At 45.5% G+C, this 25,824-nt stretch overlaps 2 protein-coding genes across 4 annotated transcripts in view; both read left to right on the top strand.

Moving 5' to 3' along the window:
- The first annotated feature begins 1,070 nt into the window (after nucleotides 1-1,070).
- The window catches only part of LOC307192695 (serine protease 45-like), a 60,614-nt gene continuing 35,860 nt past the window's right edge, over nucleotides 1,071-25,824 (top strand). For 2 of the 3 annotated variants that reach the window (XM_079933943.1, XM_079933947.1), the window contains exon 1: nucleotides 1,071-1,464. The gene's annotated coding sequence lies outside the window, so the exon portion shown is untranslated. Of the gene's footprint in view, nucleotides 1,465-18,804; nucleotides 19,150-25,824 lie in introns of those variants that run through there. The other variant, XM_079933944.1, reaches the window with a different exon arrangement.
- On the top strand, nucleotides 14,329-18,660 carry LOC307192955 (putative serine protease 42; the record flags this gene model as incomplete). Its single annotated transcript, XM_079934330.1, is given in 9 exon segments — nucleotides 14,329-14,356; nucleotides 14,541-14,813; nucleotides 14,987-15,150; nucleotides 15,152-15,195; nucleotides 15,197-15,259; nucleotides 15,799-16,061; nucleotides 16,959-17,119; nucleotides 18,424-18,522; nucleotides 18,526-18,660. Coding segments are annotated over 9 exon segments (1,230 nt in total).

Here is a 25,824-nt window from a genome sequence, read left to right as displayed (position 1 = left end):
CTACGATTAACCAAAGCTGGGACAGTAGGTCCCTGAGGTGAGGGCCCAAGGTAAGGACCAGCCCTCTGGGTTGGGGGAGCCCTGGATGCTCAGAGGTACCTGCTGCAGCCCCAGCTCCCCACTCTGTGTCTGGTGTTGCCCACAGTGTCCCCACCCTCACTCCCGGCCCTGGGAGTCTTGCAGTCCTGGGGCCCTTCACATCTTGTGCAGTAGCCTCAGGGCCCACTGCAGGGAACTGGAGCCCCCAAGATGCAGGGTTCAGTGACCTCTAGTCCCTCCTGCTCCCTTTCCCTGGCAGGGATGGGGGCATTACACCAAGAGGCCTTTCCAAACCCTGTCACCACTTTGCAACCTGCCTGTTGGCTCTCCCAGCTCAGAGTCTCACCAACAGCAGGGTGTCTCACATGTGTGCCGGTGTGTGCTCCATGTGCGAGTCTGTACCCAGGTGTGTGTCACTGTTCACCAGGGCCCTGGTGTGAAGTGCTCTCTCCCTGCTTCCTGAAGGAGACCAGTGTCGAGGTTCTGCAGGGATGGCGGTGGATGGTGGTGCGGTAGTGACCAGGAAGAGGATGTCTAATGCAGGAGGGAAGGCGGACACCCACAACCCCCGCCCGGCACTGTGGAACACGATGGGCCGGCTCGCACCTTCTGCACACACACAGGGACACAGGCGGGGCGCCTGGAGTTCCGGGCCTGTGCCACCCAGCCGGCCCTCTCCCTTCCCTGCACTCAGCCTTCTTCTCTGTAAAATGAGAAGTATGTGCTGTGATGTTTGCAACTTATCACACGCAGTGTCTCCCCAACGGGGACACACACACCCTCACAAGCCACGACACACGGTGGCACACAGCGACGCACGCTGGCAGCCGGTTCCCAGAGACCGCCCTCCCTGGGCGACGCGCCAGTGACACACACACTGTCGCCGCTCCAAATCACACCCACGTCCCGGGAGGAGCTGTACTCCCGCCGCGCTCCCCTGGGGTCCGCGGCGCGGCGCTTCTGTGTTCTGCTCCCTCCGCCGCGCCTAGAAACCGCAGTGGGCCGGCCGGGATGAGCTCACGCCGCCTCCGGCCGCCCAGGTCTAACGCGCTCCAGATGCCCCGCGGCCCGAGCCGGCAGCGCGGAGGACGGCCCTCTGGCTCCCCCTGCAGGGCTCAGCTGCTCCCGGCGGTGCAGGCACCCGCGGGACGGGGTGGGGCTGCCTCCGGAAGGGGCGGTGCTTAGCTCACCCGCCCGCTTTTCCTCCGCTTCTGCCCGCCGCCTGAGTTCGGAGCTGGGGGCGTGCTGCTGCGAAGGCTGTTACGCCTGTCCCGCGCGGTTTCCAGGTCCCAGCCCACGACCCCCGTGGGCGGCTCAGCGGCCACGTGCTGGGTGGCGGTCCCGTCACCGGCTGCCCTCGCCAAAACATGGGATTCCACCCCACTCCACCCCTAGTTACTCGGCCCAGCCCGGACCCTTCACCAGGTACTGCAACTCAGGCCCCCGCGCGGCCCTGACTAGGCCCTGACCACTCTTGCTCCTCTTGGAACAAACAGCCTAGTTTCTACTGGGAAAGCAGCAGGGGCCTGACCACCGCCTGTTTTTAATAAGCAGCTGGTATTTCCCCGAAATCGCGGCCTCGTGGCTGACCGCACGGGGATGACGGCTGGCTGTGGGCCAGGGGGCGGGAGCTGCCTCAGGGTGAGCCCCTGATGCCTGGCCTTGCAGAGAAGTCGGGCAGAGAGGAGGAGCTCTGGTTTCCTGTCCCAGCTCAGCTGCTGGCTCATCCAAAAATCTGTCCCTCTGTCTGTCTGCAGTGTTGTGCATCCCAGGCCAGTGCTTCCAGCGCCTCTCCTCCTCAGCTATGCCTAGGGTCCCGCTTTCCTCCTGTCTCGTTGTATGGTCCTGGTAAACTGCTTAACCTCTCACCTCTCATTTCCTCCACTGTAGGATGGGGTCATTGTGGGATTTGAGAGGGCACCAGCAAGGGAGAGCAGATGGACCCCAGGAACAAGTAATTTCCAGAGGGCTGGAGGAGGAGTCTCTCGGGAGCTAAGGGGCCAGGGATCAGGCCTTGGTCTTCCTGGGCCAGAGTTGGGGAGGTAGAGGAAGGGCCGCCGGAGAGATAGATCGATAGGGCAGCACAGATGTCCTGGCAGAATGACAGTGTTCAGTGAAGGGTCAGCATAGGGGGCTTGGAACACCTGGAGTCAGAGAAGGGTGTCAGGAAAGGCTTTCCAGAGGAGGCGGTGCTGAGTGAGGTGCAGTTAGTCAGGCTAAGACCTGGGGCAGGGGGCAGAGTACTTAGGCAATGAAGGGGTGGGGTGGGGGACAGAGTGGAACCAGACAGTTGGGTCCAAGGCATCTCTGGTAGTGAGTGGAGACTCTGCTGGAGGCACCATAGGGGGTGACGGCCCTTGGGAACTGGTCCTGAAGCCCCATCTGTAACTGAGGGACAAAGACCGAAAGCCAGAGGAGGACACAGGGTCCAGTGGAGGGACAGAGGCCAGGAGCCACAGGGGGAGCAAGGAGACAGGGAGAAGAGTTGTAGCAGGCAGATAGGTGTGCGTTGGACATATCTGGTAGCTGGAAGATTTGTTTGCTCTGGAGCTTGCATTTTGCAGATGCTTGGGGCCCCTCCTCAAAGGAACAACAGTAACAGTGAGTAATACTTTTTGAGCAAAGCGTGTGCCAGGCAATGCTCTGAGCACTTGCAGGTATTAACTCATTCTCTCTTCACTAGAATTTTATTCATTTGTTCATTGATTCAGCAGATGTTTGTTGTGTACCTACTGTATGCCAGACATGTTCCAGGTGCTGGGAATCCAGCAGTGACAAGACATACAAAAACCCTGTCCACAGAAAGTTTACATGTGGAAGGGGAACATAGCTCATGTATATGTGAGTAAAATGAATAGTATTTCAGATTGTGAGAAGCGCTACAGAGAAAATTAGAGGATAAGGGGGATCAAGAGGGCAGAGTAGGGGGGCACACTTTTTGAGAGGGTGTCCTGGGAGAGCCTCAATGGGGAGGTGACATTTGAGTACAGACCAAATCTGACTCACCACCTCTTAGCTGAGAATAGTTTTTACAGAAGAGCATTTGCGATCATTTCCAAGATAGGGAACACTAATTTTGATGCTATCCCCCTAAAAGAATTCCATTCTTCTTAGTAGACCCATATTACCCCAAACCAAAACCAAAACCGAAAAAACAACCAAAAAAAACCCCAAAACTAGTACTCAGTTCTTCCAATTATATTTTGAATTTCATCAATAAACATTGATGGAAATTCATTTTCTCTTTTGTTATATAAGTACCTGTATAATCTCGATTTTGTCTCTTGGTCCACAAAGCCTAAGATATTTACTATTTGGCCCTTTACAGAAAAAGTTTACTGATCCTGGTATAGACCCACCAGGTGAGGAAATGAGCTGTATGGACATCTGGGGGCAGAGGGAACAGCCAGTTCAAAGGCCGGGAGGCAGGAGCTAGTGCGGCACATCGAGGAGGACAGCAGGGTTGGAGCCCTGTGAGTGAGGAGGAGAGTGATAAGAAAGGGTCAGAGGAACCCAGGCAGATGATGCAAGGTCTTGTGCCAATTCCCAGGTATTTTTTTAAAAAGTGTGTGTGGCTGTCTTTAATGGAATATCTTTTTTTTTTCTATTACATTTTCTAATTTATTATTGCTTCAGCATAGAAAGTTATTGATTTTGTATATTGATCTTTTCCCCAGCCGTCTTAGTTTATTCTCTTATAGTTTTATTAATTTTTCAGTTGGTTTGTTTGGCTTTGTTTTAGAAAGCAATTATATCTTCCACAAATGATGCATTTTGGTCTTCTTGCCTATATATAGCTCAGTTTCTTCCTTTCTTTACCTTCCTCCACTCCCCTTCTGCTTGTCTCCCTACTCTCTCCCCTAACTTCCTTCCTCTCTCCTCTCCATAAGGCACAGGGTTTCAATCTCTTCACATCCTTACGAACACTTGTTATTTTCTGTGTTGTTGATTTTGGGTTGTTTATTTTCAGCCATCATAATGGGTGTGAAGTAGTATCATATTGTGGTTTTGATTTGTATTTTCCTAATGTTAGTGATGTTGGTTATCTTTTCATGTGCTTACTGGACATTTTTTTATCTTCTTTGGAGAAATGTCTATTCAATTTCTATGTCCATTTTTAAACTGGGTTTTTGTTGTTGAGTGTAGGAGTTCTTTATATGCTCTGGATATCAATCCCATATCAGATATATGAATTGCAAATATTTTCTCCCATTCTGTGGACTGTCTTTCACTCTACTGATAGTGTTTTTTGCAGCACAAAAGCTATTAATTTTTTTTATTACTAATTAATTAGTTAATTTATTTCTGGCTGTGTTGGCTCTTCGTTGTTGCGCGCGGGCTTTCTCCAGTTGTGGTGAGCGGGGGCTACTCTTCATTGCAGCGCGCGGGCTTCTCATTGTGGCGGCTTCTTGTTGCAGAGCATGGGCTCTAGGTGCGCGGGCTTCAGTAGTTGTGGCACGCGGGCTCAGTAGTTGTGGCTCACGGGGGGCTTTAGAGCACAGGCTCCGTAGTTGTGGCGCACGGGCTTAGTTGCTCCGCGGCATGTGGGATCTTCCTGGACCAGGGCTGCAACCCGTGTGCTCTGCATTGGCAGGTGGATTCTCAACCACTGCGCCACCGGGGAAGTCCCGGGATTGTTTTCTTAATTTCCCTTTTTATCCCAATTTTATTTTTATTTATTTTTAAAAATCAATTTTAGTGAGGTATAATTTAAATGAAATAAGTTGCACATATTTGACTAGTTTTGAGAGATACATATTTTTGTAAAGCCACAACAATAATCAAGATACAGAACAATTCCATCCCCTGTAAAAGTGCCCTTGTGTCCCTTCACAGTTCATTCTTCCCTCTGCCCCTGGCCCAAGGCAACCACTGCTCTCTCTACCTTCTGTCACTATAGATTGGTCTACATTTTCTGGAATTTTTTTTTTTTTTTTTTTTTTTGTGGTACGCGGGCCTCTCACTGTTGTGGCCTCTCCCGCTGCGGAGCACAGGCTCCAGACGCGTAGGCCCAGCGGCCATGGCTCACGGGCCCAGCCGCTCCGCGGCATGTGGGATCCTCCCGGACCGGGGCACGAACCCGTGTGCCCTGCATCGGCAGGCGGACTCCCAACCACTGCGCCACCAGGGAAGCCCTGGAATTTTATATGAATTTTTATATAAATGGAATAATTCTGTATGGATCTGACTTCCTTCACTCAACATAATGATTTTGAGATTTACCCGTACATTTGTATGTATCAGGAGTTAGTTAAGTAATTAATTAGTTAACTTTTGATGTGTATGGATGTCATATTTTGTTTATCCAGTTACCTGTCAGTGGTCATTGTTTTTTTTTTCCCCAGTATTTGGCTTTTGTTCAGTTTTTACTGGGCCATTTGTCTTCTTACAGAGCTGTAAGTGTTCTTCATATGTTCTAGATACAAATATTTTGTCATATATATATTGCAAATATTTTCTTTCAATCTCTACCTTGAATTTTCATTCTTTTAACAGTTTTCAAAGAGCAAAATTTTAAAATTTTGATGAAGTCCAATTTATCAATTTTTTCTTCTATCACTTGTTTTTATGTCTTATTTAATATATATTTGCCTACTTCAAGGTTACACAAATTTTCCCTCATAGTTTTTTCTAGGAGTTTTATAGTTTTTGGTTTGACATTTGAGCCTGTCATTGATTTCTGGTTAATTTTCGGCTTAATTTCCTTTTTGATTGTTCACTGTTAGTGCATAGAAATGCAACAAATATTTGCATGTTAATTTTGTATCCTGCAACTTTTCTGAATTCATTTATTATCTCTAACTTTTTTTTGTGGAATCTTTAGGGTTTTCTATATATAAGATCCTTTTGCCTAATTGGCTGGCTAGAACTTTCAGTACAATGCTGAGTAGAAGTGGTGAAAGTGAGCATCCTTGTCTAGTTCCTGATCTTAGGGAAAAGCTTTTAGTCTTTTGCCATTAAGTATGATATTCATTGTGGGTTTTTCATATATGGCCTTCATCATATTGAGGAAGTTTCTTTTTGTTCCTAGTTTATTGTTTGTTTTCTTTTTCGATCATGAAAGAGTGTTAAATTTTGCCGAATGCTTATTGCCTCAATTGAGATGACATGTATGTATATGTATGTGTGTGTGTTTCTTTTTCTTCTTTGAACATGTGTAAAATAACTATTTTGAAGTCTTTGTCTACTATGTCCAACACATGGGGCCCCTCGAAGACCCCATAAATTAAGTTTCTCCTATCTGCTTCTTTTCCTATGTATTGGTTAAACTTTCCTGTATCTTTTGCTGACAAAAAATTAATCAATGGTCAATCTAAGAAAGAAGTAGAAAATTTTATTTCAGCCAGCCTGAGGATTATAACCTGGGAGACAGTTTTTCAGAAAGTTCTGAGGGGGCTTGCCTGGTGGCGCAGTGGTTAAGAATCCTCCTGCCAATGCAGAGGACATGGGTTCGAGCCCTGGTCGGGGAAGATCCCACATGCCACGGAGCAACTAAGCCCGTGCGCCACAACTGCTGAGCCTGTGCTCTAGAGTCCGGGAGCCACAAGTACTGAAGCCCGCATGTCTAGAGCCCGTGCTCCGCAACAAGAGAAGCCACCACGATGAGAAGCCCACGCACCGCAAGGAAGAGTAGCCCCCGTTCGAAGAAGAGTAGCCCCCGCTCACTGCAACTAGAGAAAGCCCACGTGCAGCAACAAAGACCCAACACAGCCAAAAATAAATAAATAAAATACATAAATTAAAAAAAAAAAGTTCTGAGGACTGTTCTGCCTGTTAGAGATCAAAGCGCAGTTATATAAGATTTTGAGACAAAGTTTTATGCATCAAAGTCCCATATTGGGGGCTTCCCTGGTGGCGCAGTGGTTGAAAATCCGCCTGCCGATGCAGGAGACACGGGTTCGTGCCCCGGTCCGGGAGGATCCCACATTCTGCAGAGCGGCTGGGCCCGTCAGCTATGGCTGCAGAGGCTGCGCGTCTGGAGCCTGTGCTCCTCAATGGGAGAGGCCATAACAGTGAGAGGCCCGCGTACCGCAAAAAAAAAAAAAAAAAAAAAAAGTCTCATATTGACAGTTTACATAGTTCACCAAGGTGAGTAGTGGGTTATTGTGAGCCCTTACAGGATTGAGAAAGGAATGTTATCTCCTAAGGAGTTACCTTCTGGTGCCAGGAGGAAATTGGTTTCCTTTTGGCGAGTAGGTATTCCTGTGTCTTCTGAGGAGAGCTAGTGTATAATGCAGATGCACAATGCACACTAAAGGGGAGGGGGTAGTGGCTCAAACAGGCAGAGAGAGAATTTTATGTTTAAAATTTTTCTGGTCCTGCCTTAAAAATAATTTTATTTCATCACTTAGCATGTCTTGTAATTTTTTCATTGAAAAGCAAATGTCATAGCAAATCGGGATACTGATTCCTGCCCACCCAGGACTTGTGGTGATCATTTGTCTATTTGTTTAGTACTTGTGTGAGATAATTTTGTGAAGTCTATTTCCCCCTCAATTTGCAGCCTCTGATATCCCTGCTTAGGTTTTTTCCTTATTTTTATATTTTAGCCTGGCTTCCTAGGGTTAACTCCTGGATCACTGTAAGCTAGCTACTCATTGGTCAATGGTTGTGTGTAAGCCCCTTTGGTCAGTTTTATTTTCACTATTTATCGTTGGAAATGTGTGTGTGTCTTGGAGACGGCTTTCACCATTTAGGGAATTTACTCTCCCCTCCGCCACCACATGTTCATCCAATGACTAGAAACTTGGAAATTCCCTATCCATTCATTCTTGAAAAGACAGAGGCTTGGGTATGTGCACCGTCTCTCAGCCTACTAAGGATGAGTGTGATTTTATTTTTAAGCTGGGCTTATTAGGAGTTGCCCCTGCGTCAGAGAAGCTCATTGTGCAGCCAGTATTTGGTCAGAGGTTGTGCTTAAATCCACTGCACTAGCAAGGTTTCTGCACTTTGCTGATCTGTGTTTGGTTTGGAAAATACATTTAAATTTGCTCTACTTCCTGCTCTTATTGTTCCTGAGTTGGTGTAGCCTAGTGCATGCACAGTGTTTTAAGACCCCTGGGGATGAGTGTGATCCCAGGAGAACTCTTCTTGGCTGCTTCTTTCACTGGTTTTCTCTGTTAAACTTCTGGTTAGTCTGCTGTTTCACTTTTTGTTGCTAGTATCATGGAGCTACTGACCCTCTCTTAACTGCTCACCAGGAAGATCTCTGTTGTTCTTAACAACTCCATTAGGCATGAATTTCTCCACCCTCTGTTCCAAATAAATTCAGCTATTTCAAGCAGAGTTGCAGAGCATTTCTTTCAGCCTGCCTATCCTGGGCAGAATGTTTGTGCTATTGTACCAGAGCTAGGGATGGGGATGGCAGCCTGTTTCTCCTGGAATGAAACTCCTGTTCTATTAGTGGGTAATGGGGAGAGAGTTGGTATCTCACTTGCCCCTCCCATGGAACTTCTGCTCTATGAGTGAGCTGGGATGGGACAATTGAAGACCCAGTATTCTTAGCCTGCTGTGCCTGGGGTAGAGCTCCTGCTCTATGAGTAGGGGCTAAGTGAGGGAAGGAAGCTCTAGTCCTCTTGGTCATGCCTTCTAGAACAGAGCTTCTGCAAAATGGTCTTGGGAGAATGAAAGACACCAGCTATCTGCTTCTCCTGGGGTGAAACCATAGCTGGGGGAGAGGGAGACCCCATTGTCTTGGCCACTTGCCCAGAACAGAGTTCCATAATACGAAGCTAAGGAGTAGGGATGGGAGCTGGTCGTGGCTCAAATACCACAGACTCTCGCCAAGAACTCTTGGTTCTTACCAAGAATTGTTAGATTTTCTTGCATAAGTATTTCTCAATTTTCTGTATGCCCTTAGGACAATTTCCATAGAACTTAAATAGTTATTTTTAAAAAAATAATTTTCACCAGATAAATAGCTTTCTCTCTGGAGAGAGAATCAACCGAGTTCCTCATGCAGCCATTCTAGAAGTCCAAAATAAAAGTTTTAAAGTCTGTCCAAACATTTGGCAATTTTCAAGATATTTTTCTATTATTGGTTTCTAGTTTAATACTGTTATAATTTGAAGACATATTCTGTACAATTTTAATTCTTTCAAATTTGCTATTATTTGTTTAATGGCCCTGTAATATGCTCTATTTTGGTGTATGCTCCATGTACACTCAAAAAAAGGTATATTGTGTTGTTGCTAGGATATAGTATTCTATAAATGTCAGTTAGGTCTAACTCATTGATAGTGTTTTACAGATCTTATATACACTTAGTAGCTCTCTGTATACTTGTTCTATCAATTATGAAAGACATGTTAAAGTTCCAAATTCTAATTGTGGTTAGAATGTCTTTTTCTGCTTGCTCTGTAAATTTTGAAGATCTGTTGTTAGCTCCATTTAGGATCCTAACATATTTAGGATTTTGTTTATCATTATGCAATTAATGTCTTTATTTATCCCTGACAGTATTCTTTGTTCTGGTGTTGACTTTGCCTGATAGTAATCTAGCCATTTCCTCTTTTGATTAGTGTTTGCATCATATATCATATTCTATACTTTCCCCCATTACCCGTCTATATTTAATGTGGGTAAATAGTTGTGCTTTTTAAAAAATATCCTGTCTGACAGTCTGTCTTAACTCATATAATACAACATGAATGTGAATTAATAGAATCGCTAATTCATCTAATAGATTCATTTACCTTTGGTGTAAGTATTGTTATTGTTGGATTAAAATCTACCATCTTGCTAGTTGTTTTCTATTTGTCCCATCTCTTGTTTCTCTTTTCCTCTCTGCTTTTCTTTAAATTAATGGAGTTTTTTTTTTTTTTAGAATAATTCTATATTTATTTAGTTTTGGCTGTGTTGGGTCTTCGTTTCTGTGCGAGGGCTTTCTCCAGTTGCGGCAAGCGGGGGCCACTCTTCATCGCGGTGCGCGGGCCTCTTCACTATCGCGGCCTCTCTTGTTGAGGAGCACAGGCTCCAGACGCGCAGGCTCAGTAGTTGTGGCTCACGGGCCTAGTTGCTCTGCGGCATGTGAGATCCTCCCAGACCAGGGCTCAAACCCGTGTCCCCTGCATTGGCAGGCAGATTCTCAACCACTGTGCCACCAGGGAAGCCCATGGAGTATTTTTTATCCTCACTATTGTCTTACTTATTATAGTTTTTTAACTTTTCTCTAGTTTCCCTTGAGTTTACAGTGAATATCTTTAGTTAATTGTCCTCTTTCTTCAAATAACAGGATTAGTTTTTTAGGTAGTGCAAGGGCCTTATAACAATATCTCCCATCCTTTATTAGTTTTCTATTGCTATCTATACTATGGTAAAATCACTTTGATGATAAGTAATGTTTTTTGAATCACAAGTTATATCAAGCTACTTAAAAAAAGTCCCTGTGCTGTCCAAAATTAAAACAAGGCGGAAGACATGCATTTCAACACACATTTGGAGTAGATATATTTTCTGAGCTTTCTGTTACAGTTCGAGAAGCAGTTTTTGGACCTTAATTAAGCAGTTTTAACCTACCTTAAGCAGTTTTTGGACCTTATGCAAAGGACATTTACATATTTCAAAAATCCACTTAACATTGCGGTTGAGGAGCTTCCACCTAAACTTCAATGAAGTGATTAATTTGCAATGTAATGACAGGATAAAAGGCACATATCAAGAGAAAAATCCAAAAGAACTCAATAAATGCCTTCCAAGTGAAGATTTTTTTTTTGCTCAAAGCCATATGTTCATAGATTAATAGCAGCATTTGATGATGGCACTTATCTGCATGAAAAGACACTCTTAAAGGTGAAAAGCATATGGGCTTCCCTGGTGGCACAGTGGTTGAGAGCCCGCCTGCCGAGGCAGGGGACATGGGTTCGTGCCCCGGTCCGGGAAGATCCCACATGCCGCAGAGCGGCTGGGCCCGTGAGCCATGGCTGCTGAGCCTGCACGTCTGGAGTCTGTGCTCTGCAACGGGAGAGGCCACAACAGTGAGAGGCCCGCGTACCGCAGGGAAAAAAAAAAAAAAAGATGAAAAGCATAGGGACTTCCCTGGTGGTCCAGTGGTAAAGAACCTGGCTTCCAATGCAGGGGACGCGGGTTCGATCCCTGGTCGGGGAACTAAGATCCCACATGCCGCAGGGCAACTAAGCCTGCGTGCCACAACTACTGAGCTCGTGCGCCTCAACTAGAGCCTGCGTACAGCAAACTACAGAGCCCACGCACCCTGGAGCCTGCGCCCCACAACTAGAGAAGGAAAAAACCCGCATGCCACAACCAGAGAGGTCTGCCCGCCGCAACTAGAGAGAAGCCTGAGCAGAACGCACGGGATAATGAAAAGATCCTGCATGCCTCAACAAAGATCCCGTGTGCTACAACTAAGACCTGACGCAGCCAAAAAAAAAAAGATGAAAGCATAAAATATAGGGTTGGCCAAAAAGTTCTGGCCAACCCAATATCATTACAGTTCACCATTAACAGAACATTTACAATTGATTTTGATGATAGAGAATGCTAACTTTGAACCCCAATTAAGTAAAATGTTATTCCTCCCCTCTCCAAAATTTCAGTCTTCTCATTAGTAGATTTATATTATAAAATATTATATCCAATTCGTATTATTACTGTTTTTGAGGAAATGGTTCCTTCTTATAAGAAAACCTACATAATATCCTTAATTTTATCTTATGGTTGGCAAATTCTAAAATATTTGCTATCTGGCCCTTTATAGAAAGTGTTTATGGACCTCTGGACTAAAGCCTTCAAATATATTCATCATAGCATTTAAAATTCCCCGTGTGATAGTTCCAAAATCCATGTTATGTCTTACTCTAGTTCTGTTGATTGGTTTGTCTCTTGAAAGAGTGTTGTTTATTTTTTGTTTGTTTGTTTGTTTTATTGTGTGTCTTGTTATTTTTGGTTGAAAGTTAGCCATCTTGTGTAGAATAGTAGAGACTTAAGCAATACTATTTATGTCCAGAAATGGGTATGTCTTTTCTTTAGTGGGGAGAGTTGACATAATTGTGTCCTGATTGTCTCTGATTTTTGTTGTTGCTATGGTTACCCTCAATATGCAGCAGGCTTCAAACTCTTCTAGTGTTATTTTTTGCTTAGAGTGGTAGCTGATTTGTTGGAGAGTTTTTCTCAGTGTCTTCTCCACTCTCACCTGTCTGTCCTCTCTTTGTGCCTGTGTCTCACAGAAGATGTCTCTCCATGCTTTTACTCTCTCTTCTAGCAATAGACTGCTGTTACTTGTTCCTGGACACTTGCTAGTGGAGGGAGGAGGTGGGGCATTCTTTGTTGTCCTGATTCAGCCTCCCTCTTAGGCAGGTGCTATATTCTTGGCTCTCAGAGAAGAGGCCTTCTCATTGACCTTGACCCTCTCGCTGTATAGCAGATCTCTATAAGTCTGGTCCAGGAGAGTTTCCTGCTCCTCCCCCAGGGATAGAGGTTATTTTATGTTCTCTTCACCCAGCTACAGTAGGCTTTAAACTGTGTCCTGAAAATTACAGTTTTATGCCCTTCCCCTAGTTGCATAAGGCAGCATCTCCTCCTCTTCCTCCTCCTTCTCCTCCTTCTCCTTCTTCTTTGGCAGCACAGGGGGAGAGGAAACAGTATAGAAGGACCCAGCCCAGACTTCATACCTTTCCCATAGTGATTCCTGCTTACCTCTCCAAAGACTGCACTGTAATTAAGGCTTACAATTTTTTAAAATTAATTAATTAATTATGGCTGTGTTGGGTCTCCGGTGCTGCACGCGGGCTTTCCCCAGTTGCGGCGAGCGGGGGCCACTCTTTGCTGCAGTACGTGGGCTTCTCACTGCGGCAGCCCCCCCTGCTGTGGAGCACAGGCTCTAGGCGCATGGGCTTCAGTAGTTGCAGTGCGTGGGCTCAGTAGTTCTGGCTCACGGGCTCTAGAGCACAGGCTCAGTAGTTGTGGCGCACGGGCCCTGCTGCTCCGCAGCATGTGGGATCTTCCCGGACCAGGGCTCGAACCCGTGTACCCTGCACTGGCAGGTGGACTCCCAACCACTGCGTCACCAGGGAAGCCCCAAGGCTTACAATTTTAACTTCTCAGTTTAAAAACTTCCTTGACTTTCCTAAAATATTTTCATATGCCTTATAACTGCAGGGTTGATGTAGTTGATGTAGTTGATAATAGGATGTAGTATCTGATCTTTTGGCTCACTGAATTTCAACATAAATTGAATTAAGAGCTTCATCAGAACTCTTACAAAAAAGTTAGGGCATTGATTGGGAGTGAGACCCTGAAAGTTTACATGGGAATACATTTGGATAGATTTAGGACACCCTTACCCCCAGCCACGTTGAACCACTCTTGCTAACAGAAACAGCGCCTCCTCCCATTTGATAAGGCCGGCCATCTCCACCTTAGAGACACTGCAATGACTTCATGTGAGTAAATTACATTATAAGGGCATACCAATTCTCTGCCTGAATCACCCCCGTCTTCACTGCCTCTAGACCTAATAACTAGAGTAAGATCCCAGCACGCTCTAGGACAGGTGCAAAGTATAACCCAGGGGTAGAAGGCTTCCTTACAAAAAGAACTGCAAGATTTTGCTGATCTACATTGGAAGGAACAAGGGGTATATATATAGGATGGGATTCAAAGGATTCTTGATTGGGAAGGCTTAGTCCCAAATTTATCAACAGTACACTTGCTAGAAATTTGGAATTCAGTTTGCTGGTTCAGGCAGGTGGGAATGATTCTACATGTTTACTGGGTTGTTTTAAACCTGAACGCAGTAGTGGACCACACTAAAGGAGATTGATATGTCAGAAATTCCTTGGCCTAATGTGGAGAAAGGAATGCAAAGAGAGAGGGCTTTAGAGAATAACCCCTTCATCAAGACATTGAAAAATAAATTGTGAGGGGAACACCCATATCCTCGAAAAACACTGTAACTGGCTGTCCTCTTTTGGCTGGGGAAAAGTGGGAAGTACTGCAACTCAAAAGTTGTTATTGTTGTTTTTCCCCTGACTTCAACAGGGATGATGAAACCCAGAGAGGCAGAGGCCTGGTAGAAGCACTTATGCAACAAAGACAAATAGACATCAGGGGCGTAGAGCTAGTAAGAATGGATTGACCTGCGGGTCTCTTTGGTGGTGGCTCATTTTTACAGGCGTCCCCGTGACTGAAATTGCATAGCAGCCAGCTCCTTTGTGCAACCCACATCCACTTCACCTGTAGTCCCTCTCCCCGCAAATCTAGGTTTGGTGAATGAGGCCCTGCCTTGTGGAACCGTTGTGGAGAATTAAGGCTCCTCAGCTAGTTCCCAGGATGCCCATCCTCACCAGCTCCAGGCCAGGTACCACACCAAGAAGGGCAGGGGCGTCAGAAAGCGCCCGCCTTTTAGAGCCAACGTTAAATTGGAAGGTCCCTAGCAAGGACAGTCTCCTCAGATGTACCTTACCCCTCGGACCTGGGCAGTGTTCTGGCTGGACACAGTCTGGCGTGAGGATCTGAGAGTGCAACCCTGCACTCTCAGGCAGGAGACTTCGTGGGCAGGGGCACGCAGAGCGCTGAGGCCGTCGCCGAGCCCGTGGCATCCCCGGGCAGCCCCTGCAGCCTCCTGGTCTGGCTTCTGCTCCTTCAGCGCTGGCTCAGGGAGGCCCCAGCGGGTGGGTCAGCGACGTCCTCGCCCACTTCACCCCTCTCGGGAGGCGGCCTCGAGGACCCCACGGCGGACCAGCCAAACCCTGGAGGGGGCTCAGGGAGCCCCTGGGAACCCCAGGTCCCCTGGGCCTCCGGGAGCCCCCAAGTTGGTGGAGTTTAGGTCAGGTGACTCTTCGCATTGGCCTTCCGGAGGGGCGGGCTGAGGCGTCAGGGTGGGGGCCGGTGTTCCCTGGGAGTTTGAGGGGATCGGGGTCTGAATTAGTGCAGCCCTACTGTGGAGCCTGAGGGAGACGTGCCTCGTCTGTGGGTCCATGGCCTGCAGACTTGGAAGCGCTGCCCTGGAGCCTAGGAGGACATGGCCTTCTCGGCTGTCCGAGGGGCTCCAGGGAGACAGGGCCTGTTTCTTTGAGGTTCTCCTTGCTACCTGTCCTCACCCCATCGTGTGGCCAAGTGTTCCTGAAAATCGTGGGAGGAAATCAGAGTGAAAGAAGGGAAGTGGCCCTGGCAGGTGAGCCTGAGGGTCAGTGGCAGACGTGTGCGGAGGTTCCCTCATCTCAGCTCAGTGGCTGCTGACTGCAGCCCACTGTATTTTAAGGTGAGTAATGACAAGTGGAGATGTGAGAGTTCTGGAGTCAGTCCTGCCCTCCTCAGATACCCACTAGTTTCTGCTGCCCTGCAAGTTGATAAAAACCCAACCCAAACCAAAGCACACACAATAAAAGTGGGAGGGATTCTGCGCTGGTAGTCTTGTTACTAGGAATACTAGTTTGGTGAACAAAACCAATTGTTTGGGAGAGCAAACCAATTTTTTTTTTTTTTTTACATCTTTATTGGAGTATAATTGCTTTACAATGGTGTGTTAGTTTCTGCTTTATAACAAAGTAAATCAGTTATACATATACATATGTTCCCATATCTCTTCCCTCTTGTGTCTCCCTCCCTCCCACCCTCCCCATCCCACCCCTCTAGTGAGCAAGCCAATTTTGAGAGTCATTAGGAGGGTTTTTTGGTGATAGGGTCGTAGCGAGAGTGGTGAGAGAGGTTGGGGCCCCATTGGGAAACAGCTGATATGTGTGGAAAGGCACAAGGGATGCTTCCCAGGGTCTCTGTGAGGGACATGTCCTCCTCCCACAGCTGTTACCGCTGCAGTGTCATGATGGGAGATCGGAGTGTCTGTGGTGAAATCTCAGGGTTGGTGGTTCCTATCAGCCGAGTCGTTGTTCACCCTCAGTTCTCAACACGTGGAACTGTTAAATATGACCTTGCTCTTCTCCGGCTCTTCTACCCTGTAAATTTCACTGGGGTCATCCAGCCTATATGCATCCCTGAGAAGACTTTCCAGGTGGAAGCTGGGACCAGGTGCTGGGTGACTGGATGGGGCAAGCAACAAGAATTCGGTGAGACTGTGAGGCAGGAAGTAACCTTGGGCAGAGGGAGGTAGCCTTATCACTGGAGTAGGCGACAACACTAAAGGGAGGGGTAGGGAAGCACACCACCTGGCAGGTGGGTTAGGGGGCAGCCAGGCTAATGGTTCCCGGTTGGCTTGAGCCCAGAAATTGGTTGAGATCTTTTGTTGCCACACAAATATTTGATGGCAGCCGTTTAAGCAAGGCACCAGTCCTGGGACCTAGAGCTGCTCAGGAGAAGAAGTAGTACATGGGTGAAGTCTCCTGCAGATTTGTGGGGAACTGTGCCTGGTTGGTTTGGGGGCATTTTTAGGTTCCCTGGGGACAGAGCCAGATGCTCTGGAGTTCTCTCCAGGGTGGATTTCTGCTCAGGGGGTGATGAGCTGTCTGCCAGGCCGAGCTGTCCCTCGCTGGAGGTACCTGCCTTGGTGCCCAGGGACTTTCCTGTCCTTGGAAATGTTGGCAGAGCCCGTGGGCCCCAGTTGGTGAGGCTATAGGGCCTCCTGTCTCTGGGAAGAGGCTGGATTGTTCCTTTGGGTACTACCTGTCTGAGAGTCTGTGATTCTGCTTTAAAGTAAAGACACTTTGCTGATGCACTGGACACCTTTCATTATTAGTATTGATGCACAGAGTGACAGATGCGTGGTTATCATTTCTCAGGCTGGTAAGGCCTCGCCTCTTCCTGTCCTGATCTGTTCTTCCTTCTCTTGTCCTGGTTTTGGTTCCTACCTTCTCTTCTCCCCACGTCAGCTTTGGGCTTCAGTTTCCTCTGCTGTCAAATGGGGACAATATCCTCTGTGCTGCCTTCTTCAAGGGGGATTCAAGGTGTTTGGGGGCTTACTGTCCCCCTGTGCAGATCTACCCACTGCTGAGTTTCTTTGTTTGTAGGTGGCCCATGTGTCTCAGTCTTTCTCTGGGAGATGGACCAATATATCATCTACTATGAAGAATGTAATGGGATGATCCAGAAGGCCATGCCAGCAGATAAGGATGTAGTACTGGAAGGAATGCTGTGTGGCTATAATAGTATAGGAAACGATTCTCGTCAGTTAAGTTCATGGGTCTCTTGCCATCTCCGCATTGAGGTTGTCCCCTCAAAGTTTCCTCATTCCCCAGTGGCAGGGCTTGGGTTATTTGCCACCTCCTCTTTCAGCCTTTAATTAAGGAGATTCAGGGGAGAACCCCTCAGGATGCCCCTGAGCTGGCCTGGCCCGTTCCTTCAATAGGGAGCAGCCTTCGCATCCTGGGCGTGCTGCCAGGGTGTGGTGAAGTTGGGGGTGATGATGATAATGTAAGTTCCTATAATTGAGTTCCCTCTATGGCGACTTACTGTGCCAGTGTGAGCATTCACCCACATTAGCTCAGTTACCCAGCTCACAACCCTGCAGCATAATTATACATATTATTATACAGATGTGGTCCCTACAAGACATAAGTTCAAGGTCCCCCTGGGAGTGCCTGGGCCCACAGTCTCCCCTTTGCACCAAGCAGCCTTTCTGAGCAGGGGGCATCTGAGCCAGGTCTTAGAGGATGAGTATTTGAGTCCTGGAAAGAGGAGAACGTCACTGTTGGGAGAGGGAACAGCAAGTACAGAGGCTCAGAGTTCTGAAGAACGTGTCATGTTTAGGGAATGTGTTTCAGGTCTGGAGCAATGAGGTGGCAAATATGGCCAGAGAAGGTGATTGGAATCAGAATATGTGTGGCCTGCAATGCTGTGCTGTTTCTCGTTCCTGTCCATGCAGGACTGTAGGCCAGGAGTTTGTTTTCACCATGTAGGCAATGGTGTTGAGCCCCAGGCAGGACCTGGGCTGGTGGGGAGGTGAAGGGGTTGTGTTTGAGGTTGAGTCATCAGTTCTTGGTGACTGACTGCCTGTGAGGGTGCGGGTGAGGGAGAGCTTGAGGAGGACTCTGAGTTTCTGACTGAGCTGGTAGATGGGGGGCCACCAGAGCAGTTTTAGCAAAGGATGTGCAGTGTTTGCGTGAGCTGGGGTGACTATGTGGGATGTCTGAGAGTGTAGCTTAGAATATGGAGGGAGCTGGTTATATGGTCAGGAGCTCTAGAGAAACTTTAGGCTAGGTGTAAGGATTTGGGAGGCTCCATGCAAAGGGGGTATTCAAAGTGTTTAACAACCACTGTGGTATAGGAAATGACCAGTCATAATATCCTCAGAGGATACTAAAGTTTTCCAATTGACTATTCAGTTCTCAGTTCTCAAAATCAAGAAATCTGGGCCTGGGAGATGGCTGGGGAAGGCCCACAGGTGCCTGTCTTTCAGCACCTTGCAGTGCAATCAGCCTGCCCTGAAGTGGGTGCTCTTCCATTCCTGCGGTTTGCTTCTTTCTCTTTTTCCAGGGAGATTCTGGGGACCCTCTGGTCTGTCAGTATAATACCACATGGGTCCAGATAGGGATTGTGAGCTGGGGTGTCAGCTGTGGTTGTAAAATTTCACCTTGAGTTTTTACGGATACTGCCTTCTACACTAAGTGGCTAGTTGCAGTGGTGAACCAGGCTACCTCTTTGTATCCAGTGGTGCTCCTCATCCTACTGGTGTGTCTGGTGCTGCCTCTGGGCATCCTGGCGACCCTGTGATCACCCTGGCCCACACCCCCTTCTGTTTCTGAGACTCACACTAGCCCTGCCTCTGACCTCCCACTTCTACTCAATGCCCTTTCCTCAATTTCGTTTGGGATCCACTGACCCTGTGGAGATCCACATGACAGAGAGTGGCAGCAGGAAAGGAACCCTGGAAGTTTCCCGGCCTGGTGATCCAGGAACCTGCCTCATCCACACCTACACCTTGGCTGTGCTCTGCCTGCCAGGAAGAAGTGGGTGAAACCATCCCAGCTGGATGGCCAGTGACCTGCCAGGTGATGCTTCATGATGCTTCAGCCACATCTTGGAGAACATCTAGCAAAGGAGCGACATCATCTCCAGTGAAACAGCGTTAGACCTGACACTTTATCAAACCAGTCCGCTTGGTGATTGTTGGGAGAGAGTGAGGAGGCATCACTATGTCCACATCTGACTCAGCTGTCTGGCTTGGGAGAAGGTCCCCTGCTGCCCAGTGCGGATGCATCTGTGAGTGTCCAGCCTCTGCCACACAAGCCCTCCTGGGGCAACTCAGTCTAGGAACCCCCTTCCCAGTGCTCCAGCGGCCACATCCAGGCTCACTGCAAGTTGTGTTGAGGCGTCAAGGAGTGCAGAGATTTCTGATGTCAACTGAATAAATGTTTGAAGAGTCGTGTGTGTGTTCTCTACTGGTCTGGGATCACTGAAGAGAACTTACATTTAGCTTAGGAAAGTGTTTGTGATCCTTTTTAAACCCTGGAGTGATGTGATGTGATGTGATGTGAGTTGACAGGTAGCTTTAGCAGTTGGGTCCTGCTGCTGTGTTCCTCATAGCCATTAGCATCTCTGCAGGGAACTTTGTGGATGAGTTTCCTAGCCAATGCATCTGGGAAGGAGGAAGTGAGAGAGACTGGAAGCAAGAGAGGGGTCAGGGCATTGGGCCCAAACATCAAGCCCTTTTTCTGTGTGTTTCTGCTGCTCCCCTTCTTGGTAAATAGAGTCTTGAGCACCAGACTGCCTTGGCCAGGCTATGGAGAACGACACTGAGACTCAGGGAGGGGACAGGTTGGGGTGCTTACTGTGTCTGTGCTGGCTTATTTCCTTCATTACCATATCGTCCCAAATTAGCTCTTTGTCATGATGCAGAGCACTTCACTTTTCCTTGATTTCTTTCGTGAAAGTTTGAGGTTGCCTTTTTTTAGGAGAGGATTAGCGCATTTTGCATATGGGAAGAGGTGCAAGTGAATAGTTAGGTGAATAAAAAAGTGGACTGGGGTAAAGCTTGATAATCCTCTCTTGTGGCACCTTTCATCCCCTTCCTTCTGGGCATATAGTGGATCAGAATAAAGAGTACATTTCCAACGTTCCCACGTATCTAAGTTTGGCAATAAGTTCTGGCCAATAAAGTATAAACAGAAATGTTGGGTATGAATTTTGGAAAATATCCTTAAAAGGAGAACAAGCCCTTCATCACCTTCTTCTTTCCTGGCTAGAATGTATACATGGTGACTGGAGCTTGCGCAGCTATCTTGGGACATGAGGAAGATGTTAAGGGTATGGAACAGAAATTCAGAAGGAGCTTGACTCCTTGGATTTTATAGGGCTGCCATCACAGCTCTTTATGCAAGAGAGAAATAAACTTCTCTTTTAATTAAGCCACCATCACCTTCAGTCTCACTTGCTCACGGAAAAACCTCAATCTAACTAATTCAGTTGATACTATCTGGAGCTTTATTTCTGGATTGTTAGGAATATAAGTTTTTAAAGTCATTTCTTATTTAGACTAAATTCTTCTTTATTCCTACTTGGCTGTATGCCATTGCTTCCTTCTCTATTCATATTTATTTATTTATTTATTTTTGTGGTACGCGGGCTTCTCACTGCTGTGGCCTCTCCCATTGCGGAGCACAGGCTCCAGACGCACAGGCTCAGCAGCCATGGGCCTAGCCGCTCCGCGGCATGTGGGATCTTACCGGACTGGGGCATGAACCCGTGTCCCCTGCATCGGCAGGCGGACTCTCAACCACTGCGCCACCAGGGAAGCCCCTCTATTCATATTTTAAAATTGGTAAGGTTAAAACTTTATATTGATAAATGACTGTATTATCTCAATGCATTTCTGTATTATTTTCTTTATTGAGGTATAATTTATTCATAGTACAATGCACACATTGCACTGTACAATTTTATGAGTTTTAACAAATGTATACCCATGCTAACATCACCCAAATCGTGATAGAGAACATTTCCATCAATCCAGGGTGTTCCCTTATATTCCCTTCTATCATCCCCTCCCAGAGGCAACCTTTGTTCTGTTTACTGTCAGATTAGATTTGCAGGTTATTGCATCTCACATTAATGGAATCATACAGTAAGTGTTCTTTTGGGTCTACCTTCAACATAGGTAGGGAAAGTTTTTGTCTTCTTTTTTCTTTCAGTTTTATTGAGATATAATTGACATATAGCACTGTATAAGTTTAAGGTGTACAGCATAATGATTTGACCTATATACACCATGAAATGATTACCACAGTAAGTTCGGTGAACATCCATCATCTCATATAAACACAAAATTAAGGAAATAGCAAAATAGTTTTCTTTGTGAGAACTCTTACGATTAGCTCTCAACAACTTTCACATATAGCATACAACAGTGTTAATTATACATATCATGTTGTACATTACATCCCTAGTACTTTATCTTTTTTCAAAAATGTATTTATTTTATTCATTTATTTATTTATTTTGGCTGTGTTGGGTCTTTGTTGCTGCGCGCGGGCTTTCTCTAGTTGTGGCGAGCGGGGGCTGCTCTTCGTTGAGGTGCGCAGGCTTCTCATTGAGGTGGCTTCTCTTGTCTTGGAGCATGGGCTCTAGGCACGTGAGCTTCAGTAGTTGTGGCATGTGGGTTCAGTAGTTGTGGCTTGTGGGTTGTAGAGTGCAGGCTCAGTAGTTGTGGCACATGGGCTTAGTTACTCCACGGCATGTGGAATCTTTCTGGACCAGGGCTCGAACCGCTGTCCCCTGCATTGGCAGGCGGATTCTTAACCACTGTGCCACCAGGGGAGCTCACTTATTTATCTTATAACTGGAAGTTTGTACCTTTTGACTGCCTTCATCGAATTCCACATATTGTTTTTGAGATTCATCCATGTTGTCATGTGTATCATCAGTTCATTCCTTTTTATTGCAGAATAGTTACCCATTATGTGAATTTTCCACAGTTTGTTTATTCTCCTGTTGATGGACATTTGGGTTGTTTCTCGTTTGGTGTTATTATGAATACAGCTGCTGATAAACATTCTAGTACAGGACTTATTGTGCCTATATGCTTTTGCTTCTATTGGGAATAAACCTAGGAGTGGAACTGCTGGTTCATAGAATAGATGTATGGTTAACTTTATTAGAAATTTCCAAAGTTTTCCAAATTAGTTGTACCGTTTTATACTCCTACTAGCAATAAATGAGACTTCGACTTGATCCACATCCTCATCGGTAGTTGATGGGGATTCCCAGTTCTAATAGGTATGAAATGGTATCTCACCGAGGTTTTAATTTTGTATTTCCCTGTAACTAATGGTATCAAGCACCTTTTCATATACTAATGCTCATATGTATATCTTCTTTTGTGAATCATCTTTTCAATTCTTTTGCTCATTTTAAATCAAGATGCTTGTCTTTTTATTGCTGGGTTGTAAGTAGTCTTCATAGATTCTGATTAGAGTCCTAAGTCTGTGATGTGCTTTTTTCACTTTTTAACTTGAGGTTGCAAAATTTTTCTTCTATTTTTTCTCCTATGAGCCTTATAATTTTAGCTTTTACATTTAGGTCTATGGCCTACAGATTTTGGGGCGCAGAGTGAGATAGGGAACAAGGTGTAGTTTTCTCTATCTTTAATTTTTATCCAGTTCCATTTGTTGAAAATACATTTATTTTCACATTGATTTGCATTGGTACTTTGGTAAAAATTAATTGGCAGTATATATGTGCATCTTTCTGGACTCTATTCAGTTCCTTATCTATTTGTATATTCTTATGTCAACTTCACAGTGTCCTAGTTATTACAGCTTTGTAGTTAGTCTTGAAATTTGATAGTGTTATACCTCCAAATTTGTTCATGTTTTTCAATCTGGAGCTTTTTTTGTAAAAATTGACAAGCTGATTCTAAAATATGTATGGAAAAGCAAAGGACCTAGAATAACTGAAATAAAGAACTACTGGATGTCAAGACTTAGTATAAAGGTATAGCAATCAAGACAGTGTGGTATTGGCATAAGGGCAGACATATATATCAGTGGAACAGGATAGAGAGTCCAGAAATAGATCCACATGTATATGGCCAGTTGATTTTAACAAAGGTGCCAAGATAATTCAACTGGAGATAGGATAGTCTTTTTAGTAAATGATGCTGGAACAATGGGACATTTGTATACAAAAATAAAATAAAGTGACTCAATCCTTACCTTGCATTATTTAGAAAAAATAACTCAAAATGGATTATAGAACTAAATGCCCTTGAGTAGGCAAAGATTCTTTATATAGGATGCAAAAAGCATGAACCATACAAGAAAAAAGAAAAAGGTTATATCAAAATGAAAATCTTCTGTTCTTTGAAAGACACTGTTAAGAAAATGAAAATAAAAGCCACAGACTGGAAGAAAGTAGCAACAATGGCTACTCAAAGACTTATATATGAATGTTCATAGCATCTTTATCCATAATAGCTTGAATCTAGAAACAACTCAAATGTTTGTCAGCAGATAAATGATAGCCACTGAAATACTACTTGGCAATCAAAAAGAATAAACTGCTGTTATACACAGAAACATGAATGAATTCAAAAACATTATGTTGAGTGAAAGAAGCCAGACCTGAAAGAGTACAATAAAGTGAAAAGACAAATCATGATTGTCAAATGATATTTGAAACACACGTTACCAACAAAGGATTAGTATACATAAAAAAACTGAACAAAAAATACTTTAAAAGCAGCTCAAATGTAAAATTGAATAGATGTTATGAACAAACATTTTATAGAAAGAAGGCACAAATGATAAGTAAAGATATGAAAATATACTCAACTTCAGGGAAATGCAAATTAAAACCATAAAAAGATTAATTTTATGCCCATCATGTGGGAAAAGCTAATAACTGTGGGAATAACTGTTGAGAAGAATGGGGATAATAGAAAGAGTCACACTGATAGTGGGAGTGTAATTTGGTAAAACTACTTTGAAAATTGGCATTATAAACTAAAAAATACAAATGAACATATTTACACATGAATCGTTGACATCGAAGGTCATAACTCAGAAGACACAGGTAATTCAAAAGACACACATTGAAACAGAGGACTCCTAATCAAAAGTGAAAATATACCATGAGTATGTATAGAAAACCAGTTGTTCTACTTTTTTGAAAGACTGGAATTGTTAAGAGTTAGCATTTCTCTCAGCTATACTCTTAACCCTCCTACATCTAACATCCTCAGCAGGTATTTAATAGTTTCTCCTTTCAGATCAGAATTCTTGATCACTTTAAAGGCCCAATGAGGTACCTCTCTCAATTTAGACTGGTAAGCAATCTTCCCAGTTAGGAGAACAATTTTGGACTTTCTTAATGCTGGTGGGGAACTGTCCCTCTCCACACATTAGTCCTTTGTGACTTCTTTGATGCAGGCGCTGTGTCTTCGTTCGATGGCCTTTAAGATTCCTCCCGTAGGTCAACAACAGTATGAGCTTTAAAAGCTGCCTTAACTTTTCAGACACTTTTTACCTCCCTGCAGGTTTCCAGTAGCAAAGCAGAGAGAATTTTCAACTCAAACTACCAAGCACTTATGTCTTAAGTAGCCAGAGTAGTAATGAGAAGGAAAGGATGAGGACTCCCAAACTCTCCAAACTTTTTCCTTCCCTACATTTCTAAGTGACTGCCTCTCTAAGAAGTCAGGATTCCCAGAGCAAGCAAGATAGGAAGAGGAGGGAGTCACCAAGGAGTCAGATTCCAACTCCATTACCAGATTTTTTAGGAATTTGTCAAAACCTGGGCTAACCCCAGGCTTTTTTTTTTTTTTTTTTTTTTTTTTTTGGCGGTACGCGGGCCTCTCACTGCCGTGGCCTCTCCCGTTGCGGAGCACAGGCTCCAGATGTTCAGGCTCAGCGGCCATGGCTCACGGGCCCAGCCACTCCGCGGCACGTGGGATCTTCCCAGACTGGGGCACGAACCCGCGTCCCCTGCATCGGCAGGTGGACTCTCAACCACTGCGCCACCAGGGAAGCCCTAAGTATTTTTTTAAAAAAACCAAAAAACTGAGGTGAACGTTTCAGGACACCAAGAGACCTAGAGATCAGTCTAAGCTTTCTGTTATCTATTTAAAAAAAGAAACTCAAAGTTATACTGTAGGGCAATGAAGAAATATCCAGTGTGGAGTTTGACCCATTATAAACAGCTAGAAAACTAGACGGAGTAAAAGAAACGATTTTTCAGACATCAGGACAATAGGCAGCATTAGCACAGTGATCCTGGAGAGAAGGAAACAAGTGAGACAAACCCTGTAACTGTCCTGGATTCCTAAGCAGAGGCAATTTTCAGATGGCACAGGGAGAGAAACCCAAACAGAACATGATGGTATCACGAAGTTAAGGAGACAAGAGATTGGAGTTCAGGAAGGCTAGGTATCTGGAGTTTGCAGGTCAGAATACTGTAGAGAAGTGTTGGTAAACTATGGTTTATGGGCCAGTTCCAGACATAGCCTGTTTTTGTACTGACCTAAGGATGATTTACACCCTTTTTTTTTTTTTTTTCCAGTACGCGGGCCTCTCACTGTTGTGGCCTCTCCTGTTGCGGAGCACAGGCTCCAGACGCACAGGCTTAGCGGCCGTGGCTCACGGGCCCAACCGCTCTGCGGCATGTGGGATCTTCCCGGACCGGGGCACGAACTCGTGTCCCCTGCATGGGCAGGCAGACTCTCAACCACTGCGCCACCAGGGAAGCCGAGATTTACACACTTTTAAAAAGTTTAAAAAAAAGAATATGTGGCAGAGTCCATGTGTGGCCTGCAAAGCCTAAAATATTTACTGTTTGTCTCTTTACAGAGAAAGTTTGCCAATCCCTGCTGGGTAGGATGGAGATGTGCAGAGAAAGAGCTCCAGAAACCTGCAGAACAATCCCCTTTAGTCTTTGGCTGAATAC

The sequence above is a fragment of the Stenella coeruleoalba genome (genome assembly GCF_951394435.1).
Source record: "Stenella coeruleoalba genome assembly, chromosome: 10".
In the NCBI taxonomy this organism is placed as follows: Eukaryota; Metazoa; Chordata; class Mammalia; order Artiodactyla; family Delphinidae; genus Stenella; species Stenella coeruleoalba.
This window is presented reverse-complemented; position numbering and strand designations above follow the sequence as displayed.